This window comes from Anabrus simplex, chromosome 2 (genome assembly GCF_040414725.1).
Source record: "Anabrus simplex isolate iqAnaSimp1 chromosome 2, ASM4041472v1, whole genome shotgun sequence".
NCBI lineage: Eukaryota > Metazoa > Arthropoda > Insecta > Orthoptera > Tettigoniidae > Anabrus > Anabrus simplex.
This window is the reverse complement of record NC_090266.1, coordinates 656,206,745-656,219,577: the sequence shown is the minus strand read 5'-3', so window position 1 is coordinate 656,219,577 and position 12,833 is coordinate 656,206,745. Positions and strand designations below refer to the sequence as shown.

General features: G+C 40.4%; 1 protein-coding gene across 3 annotated transcripts in view; it reads left to right on the top strand.

The window, feature by feature from the left end:
* LOC136864326 (A disintegrin and metalloproteinase with thrombospondin motifs 4) overlaps positions 1 to 12,833 on the top strand; it is a 644,921-nt gene that overhangs the window by 369,442 nt on the left and 262,646 nt on the right. For 2 of the 3 annotated variants that reach the window (XM_067141157.2, XM_067141159.2), the window contains exon 7: positions 3,632 to 3,843. In XM_067141157.2, the coding sequence (XP_066997258.2) occupies positions 3,632 to 3,843 (212 nt within the window). The remainder of the gene's footprint in view (positions 1 to 3,631; positions 3,844 to 12,833) is intronic. The other variant, XM_067141158.2, reaches the window with a different exon arrangement.

Sequence of the window (12,833 nt, the reverse complement as noted above, 5' to 3'; positions counted from 1 at the left end):
GAAGGAAAGCTCACAAATCTGTAAAGAAGAACATTCTAACAAGAGAAATGTGCAGGAAACATCTCTTGTTGGTATGTAGTCACCAGGATTGGACAATGGAACACTGGAACAAAGTACTTTCCTCTGATGAAAGTCACATTGAAGTGCAGGGGCAGAGAGTTGGTTATGTGCACCTCGCAAAGAATGAGCCAACAACTTCAGCACATTTGCAATACACAGTAAAGCACCTCATGAAGATGTTTTGGGAGTGTTTCATGCATGAAATACTGGGAACCTTAGTACCATGTGATGGGATGATGAATTCTGACCAGTACATCCAAATACAGGAAAGGAGAGTTGTTGGTGAACTGCAGAAGAGGTCTCCAGATGGTGACAGAATTTTTCAGCAAGATTTGGCTCCTTGCCATACTTAAAAGAAAGAGAAGACATTCTTCAGTGCGAACAATGTTTGTGCCTTAGAATGGCCAAGGAACTGACCTAATATTAATCCAATAGAAAACTTGTGGGCTATTTCCAAAAGGAGACTCAGAAAACTTGACTGTTCCACAAAAATATGCATGATAGCATTTCTAGTTACAGTGTAGTTTCCTGATGCAGAACTTAAAAATATGTTCTCAAAGCTTGTGGAATCTATGGTAAATCATGTAAAGCTACTTATAAAACAGAAAAGATATATCATTGGTTTAGAAATAGAGGAATTTAACTCCAAAAATGTGAAATGCAGTTACGTTTCTCTGTTTCTAGACTGAAGATATATACTGTACAGTTAGCAAATGTTACAGGTAGGTATTATGTAAGTGCAAAAAAGTATAAAATATGTATGTTGCTGTCATGTTCTGATTAATTTGTACAAGACTATACACAGACTCGCAGAACCCAAACCTGGGATCACTTAAGACCAAACATGGCAACATCACGCAAGTTAATCACTTCAAGTACTTGGGAAAAATTAACAGAAACACTGGCAATGAAAGAGTAGCCAACAAAACCCATGCAGAAAAATTATGCAAAGTCTTCACAATCATCTGAACTATGTAAACAAGAAATCACTTTCCACAAAGTCAAACTCCATCATTACCACACAGTCATTCTAGAAATGCTCTAAGCAACTGAGTCATAATAACCATCAACATCAAAAACATCGAGAAGATAGAATAGCAGATAGTGAGAAAAATATTCTGACCCAAAGTTCAAGATGATATTTGGATGCACAAATGCTCAGAAGAACTTTATTCACTGTCCAAATGATTCATTTCGGTCGCACGGAAAAGATTTATGACATTTTATGAACATATACGAGGATTGGGGCAAAAGTCATGGCAACTATTTTTTTTTCTCGTAGATATGTGAACGGATCACAAACGTATATGTGTCATGTGGAAGTTCTGCAGGCATGGCATGTATGCAGAACAATAGATGGCTCTGTGATAGCTGCTAGTAGTGCAGCGAGGGCTGTGAAATCAGTCAGTTGGTGAGTGTCGTGCGAGATGGAAGTAACCTGTGTTGAGCAGCGCGTTTACATCAAAATAGCCATTCTCCGAGGGAGAAATGCGATGGAATGTCACAGTGAATTAGTGGAAGCCCTTGGGAATAATGCCCTACCATACTGTATAGTAGCACGGTGGGTAGGAAAGTTTCAGCAAGAACGTGTGTCAACCAGTGATGAGCAACGTTCGGGATGGCCTGTCAGTGTGCCGACCGAAGTGGCACATGCCGTCATCGAGCAGCTCCTGGATGAAGACAAACGATGGACGCTACTGGAGTTAGAGAGGGCAAATGGCATCAAGAAACGCACCGTCCACAGGATATTGCATAATGAGCTGCAACTGCGCAAAATTGCATCGTGGTGGGTACCGCATGCACTGACGGAAGTTCAAAGGTGGGTGCGCTATGCAATATGCTCCGACCACCTTGCACGCTGGCAACAGGATGGCGATCAATTCTTGTCACGAATAATCGCCATCGATTAATTTTGGGCCAGGGCATACGAACCGGAACTGAAACGTCAGTCCGCGGAGTGGAGACATGCTGGATCACCAAGGAGGCAGATGGTCCGTCAGAATCCTTCCCCAGTCGAATTGATGGTGATCGTCGCGTATGACGTCAGGGGTGTCACTGTTTGCCACTTTGTTCTACATGGCAGAACAGTGACCGCACAGTACTACCGGGACTTCCTGGTGCGACAGGTACGATGTGGCGTTGGGGAGAAACGTCCGGATCTTGTGGACAGTGCAATAATCCTGCATGACAATGCAAAACCACATAAAGCAGAGTGTGTAGGGCAGCTACTGCGACGTTGGGGATTGGAAGAATTGGAGCACCCACCGTACTCTCCCGACATTTCGCCCTGTGACTTTGATCTCATTCGAAAGATTAAGGAACCACTACGTGGTACGTGGTTTGCAACATGAGAGGACATTGCTAATGCTGTGCGCCAACAGGCGACCCGATTCACACATAGTGCGTCAAATGCTGAGACTGATGGTATTCATCGCCTCCCACATCGTTGGCAGCGTGTAGTGTTAGTAGCAGGGGACTACTTTGAGAGTCTTTAGGCCCAGGTTTGTCATGTCAACTTTATGTGTACTGTGTTGTCATTCTTTTGCACCAGGAAGGCCGTATTGCCCTGTATACTACAATAATAAATTAGTGTGTTACGATATTTCAGTGCTATTCATTGTCCACACATGTAGTTAACACCTTGTCCTTTCGTCTGTATATGTCACATTTTCCAACTGGACTGGTATCTTCAAGAAAAAGAATAGTTGCTATGTCTTTTGTCCCAACCCTCGTAGCACGAATGGATGTCCCGCGATTGAACAGAAACTCTTCATCTACATCAGTGGAACCCAACAAATCGAACTATGATGGCTAGTAGACATGCAAAAGGGGCTTGCATATGTCAATATTGATCCACTGACAACAGCAGAGACTGTATATAGACAGAAAATCAACTCGTAGAAGTTCACAACCAAGGAACCAATAGAAAGAAATTTGAAACTTAAAAATGCGTGGACACAAGAAAGACGACAGACCCATTGTGAGAGGATAAGGAAGTTTTGGGAAGATATTAAGAACAAGACTAATACCGGTACTAACTAATGGTTCTGTGTGATCTTTAGAGGACCAAATGTGTAGTAGTAGTAGTAGTAGTAGTAGTAGTAGTAGTAGTAGTAGTAGTATGAGGTGACTGCATAGTTCAGAGCATACAGCTTATAGCTTGCATTGAGCTCCACTGTCAGCAGTTGCCAAGGCTGTACTTTAATTAAGACCATGGTTGCTTCCTTCCCAGTCTTAGCCCTGTCCTATCCCATCATCATCACAAGATCTGTCTGTGTTGGTACATCATAAAACCAACAGCAAGAAATAACTGAACTTCATGCTCATGGAATCTACTTAATGGTGTGTGAAATACCATTAAAGAAGTATTTGTTTCAATATTCACACTAACAGTAATATTTAAAGTGAAAGAGAGGTAAATCTAGTAAATCTTCTAATTGCTTTGAAAAGACAGTATCAGCTGATAAGTAGTGACATCATTTACATGATAAATAAAATTTTACACCTTTATAATGAATTTTGCTTCAGAATCATCTGAAATTGTTTTTTTTTTCTTTTTTGTGACTCCAAGCAGGTGAGGAATCAACATCACATAAGGATGAGTGGCATGCTCCAATCAATGAACGTTCAAAGCGTGCCGCTCCTCACTATAGCCGTAACGGTAGAAAGAAACGACCAAAACGCAGAGAATATGTTGTAGAAGTTATGGTTGTTGCAGACAAGAAGATGGCAGAATACCATGGTTCTGAGTTGAAGGATTATGTATTAACACTGATGTCAATTGTAAGTGATGTGTCTATTATTCTGATATTTTTATAAGCTAAAAGGGTTACTTGGAAGCTGATGCCTTCATTTCAAACAATATTCAGTATCAAGTAGTCTATGGCATGCAAAGTGGCAAAGCTACAACAAAATAAATGTGATGTATGGTTTGGAAAAGACAGATATTCAAGGCTTTAATTGAATGTGTAAGGCCTAAGATCTTAACAAAACCTTTTCTAGTATGTCAAAGACAGCCCATATCTACCATCTTGCTAATTCTGATTAATTTCCCTGCCATTTTCCATTGACTTTGATCATGTTGTACATCACTTTTAACTTTTAAGTAAAAAGGAGAGATTCCTCAAGGAAACATCATGCTCATGGGATTTTTTTATAATCATATTGATACTGGTATATAATATTTATAGAATACATACAAGAGAAGGACGTATCATTCCACTTTGACTAATTGCATGTATATGATGTGGAATACGAGATAAACTCAAGACTTGAAAGTATAATGTTACACTGTGAAAACTGGAGGCATTAGTAACGAAGTGACTCTCGTAAGTAATTACATTGAACAAGGTGTAATATCAGGCTTCCTGTTCAGAATTGTAAATTAATTTTATTTAAACCCTTACCCTGTAATTTTACCCACAATATTATGAAGTAAATTTGGTGCTTACTGGGGCACAAATTGATGTGAGTGGCAAATACAGTCTTAGAAGTAACCTTAATCTCTTCAGATCACTGCATATTTGTCAAGAATATTTTTCATAGTTAAATTGAAGACTTCTGTTCATTGAAATGAAATGGCGTATGGCTTTTAGTGCCGGGAGTGTCCGAGGACAAGTTTGGCTCGCCAGATGCAGGTCTTTTGACTTGACTCCCGTAGGCGACCTGCACGTCGTGATGAAGATGAAATGATGATGAAGACAACACATACACCCAGCCCCCATGCCAGCAAAATTAATCAAGTAAGGTTAAAATTCCCGACCCTGCCGGGAATCGAACCTGGGACCCCTGTAACCAAAGGCCAGCACACTAACCATTTAGCCATGGAGCCGGACTTCTGTTCATTACAACATATGCTTCTTTTGAACCTACATCATGAAGAGAGCTGAGGGAGATGTACTTCTATTGCAGAACAGAACCACTTTCGTACTCAGTTTTGAGTCAATAAAGAATCACTACTTGCCACAATCATGATACGTTACTAAGCCAGTTATAAGACCATTAATCATCATCATCATCATCGGTTTGTCCTTCCAACGAGCCGGGTAGGGTGTTTGAAAACGAGCGTCTTCCAAAGTTGCCTATTCAAAAAGATATTGTTGTCCGTGACAGATTCCCAATTCCATCTCTTCTCTCCACATTTTCCCTCAGTTGGTCCATCCATCTTCTTCTTGGTCTTCCAGCTGGTCTTCTACCTGTTATTCTCTTTTCCAAATAAGCACATGGTAACCTTGTGCTATTCATTCGTTTAACATGCCCAAACCATTTAAGTCTAGATGACCTAAGTCTTTCCTCCATCGATTCATTTAGACCTAGGTTAGATCGGATCTCATCATTTTTCACGTGATCAAGTCGTGTCTTTTGGAGGGCAGGTCTAAGAAATTTCATTTCACAGGCTTGAATCCTATTACAATCCTTTGATGTTAGTGTGCAGGTTTCCAGAGAATATGTAAGGATGGTAATGAAATATTACTTGTACAGGGTCATTTTTGTTCTTTGTGAGACCTTCTCATCCCATAGTAGGTGTCTAACGATACTGTAAAAGTTAAAGCCTTTCGTTACTCTGTTTGTTATTTCTATCTCAGTTCTGTTATTACTAGCCATTATTCTTCCTGAATATCTGAATTGGTGTACTACTTCAACTTGGTGGTCCTGTATTTTTATGTTGCTTTCTGTAAGATGTCTGCTGATTTTCAATGCTACTGTTTTGATGGGTTCAATTTCATTCCATAATCATCAAACTTCTTACACCATGCATTCAGATTATTTTGCACTCCCTCCTCTGTTTCATCCCATATTGCCACATTGTCTGCAAACGGCAGAGCCTGAAGATCTTTATTACCTTCTCCTTTTAGTTCCTTTAAAATGGTATCCATAACTGCTATGAATAGAAGGGGTGATAAGGCCTCTGTTGTACTCCTTTGGTTGTATTGAACCATTCAGAGTGACCATCTCCAATACTGACACAGCTTTTGCAATTAGTATATACTCAGAGCATTTGGATCTACCTAATAAGGTACTCCAATACACCAAGTTTTCTAAGACTTTTCCAAATAGTAGATTTAGGAACATTATCATACGCCTTTTCAAGGTCCATAAACACAATAATCAGGCCTTTTTCTTTTTCCCAGTGTTTCTCTGCCAACATCCTCAAAGCAAATATCAGATCTGTTGTGCTTCTTTCAGCCTTAAAGCCATGTTGTTCCTCTTCTAAGATAGGCTCTAATATATCCCTTACTCTGGCTTCAATGATCATCTCCATAATTTTAAGGCCGTGTGATAAGAGGGTAATGCCTCTGTAATTTCCACTTTTCCGTATACTCCCTTTCTTAAAGATAGGAACTATCACCCCTGTTGTCCAATCTTCAGGTATTTCATTATCCTTCCATATTGTTCTGAGAACTCTATACAGCCACTGTATTCCTGGCAGACCAGTAGCTTTAATCATGTCAGCTGTAACTTCATCAGCTCCTGCTGACCTACCAGTTCTCATTTATGGAGAGCTTGTTCTCCTTCTGTCCATGTAATTGGGATATCTTTGTCTATTGTTTTCTGTCCTACATCATCAACAGAGATCTCATTAGGGCAATTTACGAGCTTATCAAAATACTGTCCTGTTGTATCCGTGATATCTTTCATATTGCGAACTATATTCCCATCTACTGTCTCCAGAGCTGTAATTGCTTCTTTCTATGATCTTTTACTTTTTACTATTCCATATATCATTTTCATATTCCCTTTACTGTCTTCTTCCAGTTTAGTTGTAAATTCTTCCCAACTTCTCTCTTTTTCTTCCCATACAATTCTCTTGACTTCCAACTTCCTGTATCTATATTCGTTTGCCATCTCTCCAATCTCTCCATCTCTCTTCTTCTGTCAGACTTAGTCACATCAAGAACATTTTGGCTTTATTCCTTTCCATTATGGCTTCTTTCACTTTATCATTCCACCAAGATGTTCTTTTCTCTCTAAATCTTCTGCTTGTTCTTCCACATATTTTATCTGCACTACCAACCAGACTTGCTTTAAAATCATTCCATTCTTCATTACATTTCTTTGTGTCTGTTATTGGTATTTTAGCTCTGATTTCCTCTTGGCAAAATCATTTATGTCTTTCAGTGTTGAAAAACTTTTATGCCATTTCCTATACTCTGAATTTTGGGCTGTTGCTCAGGTGGCAGATTCCCTATCAATTGTTTACTTAGTCTTTTCTTAAACAATTTTAAAGAAGTTGGATATGTATCAAACATCTCCCTTGGTAAATTATTCCAATCCCTAATTCCTTTTCCTATAAAGGAATATTTATCTCAATTTGTCCTCTTGAATTCCAACTTTGTATTATGATCGTTCCAACTTTTAGAAGCTACATCAAGCATATTCATCTACTAATGTCATTACATACTACCTGTCCACTGATGGCTTGAGCAGCATCTCGAGAAGCAAATCTCCTTACTCCCAAGTCTTCCCAACCCAATGTTTACAACATTTTTTTAACACTACTCTTTTACATGTTATAAACTTCCTTTTGTCGGAAATCACCCAAAACAAAATTGTGCCACTTTCCTTTGGAGCTTTTCCATTCCTCAAATCAAGTAATCCTGGTAAGGGTCCCATCCACTGGAACCATACTATAATGGGGTCTTACCATTGACTTAAGGGTGTATCAGAACTATACCAGCAAGAAAATCAGGGACGCTCTTCGTGTTATGTTAAGAATGATGATGCAATCGGATTGGCAGAGAAAAATTTTTTTTTTTGAGAAAATGAGGTTACCATATTACTTTCGGGCGTGCGATTCAAACTGACGAACTTGCCGTATTTGCTATGCCAGAGAGCCAGCCGCTTCCTGTTGCTGCGCATCAGAGGAGGGAAGGGTTGGGAAGTGTGAGACAGAGGTAATGCATGACATACCACACATCCTGAACAGAGTCCCAAAGTCACTGCTACACCTTTGTGAACTGTGCATTGAAGTTTTTTTTTTTGCTTTACGTCGCACCAGCACAGATAGGTCTTATGGTGATGATGGGATAGGAAAGGGCTAGGAGTGGGAAGGAAGCAGCCGTGGCCTTAATTAAGGTACAGCCCCAGCTCAATAGCTGCAGTCACTTAAGTGCGGCCAGTATCCAGTATTCGGGAGATAGTAGGTTCGAACCCCACTGTCGGCAGCCCTGAAAATGGTTTTCCGTGGTTTCCAATTTTCACACCAGGCAAATGCTGGGGCTGTACCTTAATTAAGGCCATGGCCACTTCCTTCCCACTCCTAGCCCTTCCCTGTCCCATCGTCGCCATAAGACCTATCTGTGTCGGTGCGACGTCAAGCAACTAGCAAAAAAAAAAAAAAAAAAAAAAGAAATGGGAAACCACGGAAAACCATCTTCAGGGCTGCCGACAGTGGGGCTTGAACCTACTATCCTTCAGATGCAAGCTCACAGCTGCGCGCCCCTAACTGCAAAGCCAACTCGCCTGGTGTGCATTGAAGTAGGATTGTGGGAGGGTATTGAAAATCTACTGGAATCCAAACATTGAGCATACTATTTCCTTCGTTGATTCCTTCATTCAGCGACCAACAGATGATAGAAGAATCAATCTTGTGCATTCCTTGACTGAGAAGTGTGTCCTAATTACAGTGTGTGCTGTTACTGCTGTTCAATAAGTAAACTATAGATACTGCCTCTAAGAGACAAGAACAATCCTGTGCGAGTCGAACGATGAAACTTGTGCATACGTGCGGAGCACTATCTCTGTCTCCATCATACACCCCACTTCCCCTCCCTCCCCTTCTCTTCACTGAAGCTCGGCAGCGGCTTGTGCTCTGGCATAGCCAATACGGCGAGTTCGTCAATTTGAATCATGTGCACGGAAGTAACAAAGTACCCTCATTTTCTCGAAAAGAAAAATTTTCCCAGTCAATTCAATTGCACCATTATTCTTAACATAACACAGAAAGCATCCCTGAATTTTTGTCAGTAGCAATAGTAAACTACCTCGCTCCTTATCTTGCTTAGTATGCCTCATTTTGATTTCTGCCATTTAGTTTTGTGGATTTCCTATAACTTCATCGCCTTTCGTGGTGCTATTTGAGGGTCCAACCAGCCTCTGGGCTAATGATCTAACGGACATAGTTGTGATACACCCTGTATATGCTCTCTCCTTTACATCCTTACTGAAAATCCACAGCCTGTTTCCAGTCATTTGACCGGGTCAGGGATGGAATGAATGAAGCCCCTACCTAGCGGCGAGGATAGGAAATGTGCCAGCTGCCGAAGCCTGGCACACTCCTCTGGGGCATTTACATCCTTGCTACCAGCCATAAATACCCTCATAACCATATGAAGAAATCTGTAACCTTTATTTACAACCTCGTTAATGTGATTAACCCAATGACGATCTTTCCTCATTTTAACACTTAGGTACTCACAGTGTTCCCTATGAGGTTTTTACACCCCATCAACTCAGTAAGTAAATTTGAGAGCATGTTTCCTCATGGTGGAACTTACTACCTGAATTTTCACCCCATTTACCAATATACTACCAACGGCCATAGCCGTGTTGAAACACCGGATCCCGTGAGATCTCCAAAGTTAAGCAACACCAGGCATGGTCAAGATTTGGATGGGTTGCCACGCGCTGTTGTTGGGGGGGGGATGGAGGAGCAGAAAGGAACTGGCCACCCTACGATACGTAAACTCCAGTTCAGGCACACCTCTGCGGAGGTTTGGACCTGCCTTCGGGCAGAATACAATCTTACTCTTACCAATATACCAATTGTGTGCTGTCCATCTCACAACATTGTTGAGGTCATTTTGCAGTCGCTAACAATCCTGTAACTTATTTATTCCTCTATACAGTATAACATCATTTTCAAAAATCCTTATCTCTGATTCTTTACTCATACTATGTATTCATATATATATTGCACCCATATATTTCAAGAGTTAAATACTAGATCGCCTAGTTAGAGTGTGGATAAGACATTTTTCAATGCTAGCGGTATAGATTTGACTGGGTAGAGGGTCATTTGGGGCATTTTTAATGGCGCCCAGCCTTTGTGCGTTCTATTGGGCAACCAATGTGTTTGGCTCAAGGTTTAAAGACTGAAGTTAAATAGGAAGCTCTGTTTGGAGAGCATTTCCAACTGTGGTGTCAATATGAATCGCAAGGGTGGGTTCAAGTGAGTTGCCTTGGAGATATCATTTTGGAAGGCTTTATCTATGGATCATCTATGGCAGGCATCGTCAGTCGAGAGCGAAATGCCTTCGGAGCCAGTTTGCTCCCCGCTCTCGAGGAACGAGAGCACCTTAGCGGGCAAGTAGGGGAAGAAGTAAGGGAAGTGCATAACGTAGTATGTACTGAAGGCCAGTGGCACAAGTACAGTACAGTCACGGTATGCAACCCGCCTGACTGCTGCTCTCTTGTCACGTGACAAACACCCGCCCTGAGCAGAGCAAGTAACACCAGCTCCCTAGAGCAACTACGTGATGACGTCTGATCTATGGTAATGTTATTTTGACACTCTTAGTTGGGTTATCATTTATTTGGTAATTTCTTGATGATGGATGGTGACTTGGATTTTTGCATTTGAGTCAGGTTAAAATTTCTGTACAATGAATTAAAGCTGTTAGAGAAAAGACTCATGGGGTAGGATATTTGTTCATTTATTCATGATGGAGGGTAGTTTATTGTGCTAATTTCTGGATGCTGAACCCTTCAGCTTAATGGCATGCATTTATATAAATAATTATGGAAGAGTTGCGCAAGTTGATTTTCGAGATAGACAGTCAAAACCTAGCTTACCTCGGCACTTGATGGGGTAGAGTGGTTAACTCTATGCCCTGCTGCTTTTGCCCACAAGAATTAACCCGGTACTCATTTCTGGTGTAGGCTGAGTGAACTTCGGAGCCATGTGCACCTCCAGAAGTGGAAAACTCGTTTCTTAAATTTTACAACTTCCTGACAGGGATTCAAACCCACGTCCTTCGGGGCGAACTGAGCACACCTTCACCGCCTCGGCTAGGCAGCCACTCATGTTAAAATCAAGCCATGTTAAATTAGAAGAGAAGGTTATAAATAGCCATGCTAAATTAGAAGAGAAACTTACAAATAACCATGCTAAATTAGAAGATAAATTTACCGATGGACAGGCCAAATTGGAAGAGAATTTTAAGAAAGCCTTAGTTGAATTTAAGAAGGATCAGATTGAGTTTAGGGAAGGTCTTGAAATCAAGCAGGCGAGTTTAGAGGAGCATGTGATTAGGAATCAGGAAGCTCTACAAAGTAATCACGAACGTTTAAGTAAAATCTTAGATGAACTTTGTAAACAGAATAGTAGTAAGTGGAAGAAGTTAAAAAGGAAATAGAAGTGAAATTAAATTTTTCCAATATGAAGGCAGAAGTAGATGAGACAATTACACATTCAGTCGCAACTATGAGTCAGGAGTTTAATGGGAAATTAGCCCAGATCAAACAAGATTTTACGAATAATCTTGATGAATACAAAATGAAGGCACACGAAGATATAGGCAAATTAGGATTGAGGTTAAAGGGACTAAAGATAAAGTCGGAGCTTTGAAACAAGTTTGGGTGAAGAAGTTTAAAGGGCTAAGTGACAACGTACTCCAAGTGGACAAAGAAATTATATTACAAGTGGGAATAGCCAAAGAGAAGATACCAGAAAAATTTGAGTTGTTGGAAACCAATGTTGAGGAAAATCAAGAAGAGGTTCATGAAATAAAATAATGGGTAGAACAGAAAACAGTCAAATCACATGGCAAAATCTCTCGAATCTGAGGAATGGTAACAAAGGCTTCTGAAGAAATAGTAAGCCGGAAAAGGAACATCTAAGGAAACAGGTAGATAAACGATTATTGAGAGTAAGGAATAAGATATTCCATCAGCTTGTGAGGTTAAATGAACTAGTTCTAATCAGAAAGTCAGCTGTGTCGGATCCTGCAAATAAGTTTTATGTGAAATTTGGACCACTGTTTGTTGGGCCCTGTTGAATTGTTAGTCTTCGGGAATAACATATACCAAGTGGAAAACTTGGATAAGACTTACAATGCTATCCATAATGCAGTCAACCTCTGAGTCTATTACCAAGAGAAAGAGGGAAACATCTGATTGGACTGAATTGAAAATGATCAGGTAACCACTAGATAGGAAAAAGGCAGGAGAGCCAATGAATGCCAAGCAGAGTCAAGAGGCAATATTGGATGATCCTGATACGATGAGTTCTGAGAAGAAACATCAGTAGAAGAGGAGGAAGGAGAAGAAGAAGAAGAAGAAGAAGAAGAAGAAGAGGAGGTAGAGATCACCTGAGTTATCACAAGATGGAAGAGAGGATATTACTATCAGGAAGTAGTCATAATAAAGGAGTGTGGTTAAGGATTATGTAATATGCAGCTACATTAAGAAACAGAAGATAGCTATTTACAGTGAGCTAGCGACTTTTTTTTTTTTTTAAAGATTTTATCTGCCGATAAATCTTTAGCCAACCACGGAAGAATATGTTCCCATATATTTCGAGAGTTAAATACTAGAACGCTGAGTTAGAACGTGGATCAGGGGCGGCTTTTCAGGTGAAGTAAGTGAAGTGCCACTTCACCATTTATTTTTACTAGAATGATTTTAAAAAATTTATTTTTCTTATGACATTTGTTGGTTTTACGGAAAGAACATTTTTTTGTACGGCATTTGGAGCACCAAGAGCTCGCATCACTTGATGAGAACCAGGGGAACTCACGAAAGTGCCGGCTGTCGGCCACCCACAGTAGGGC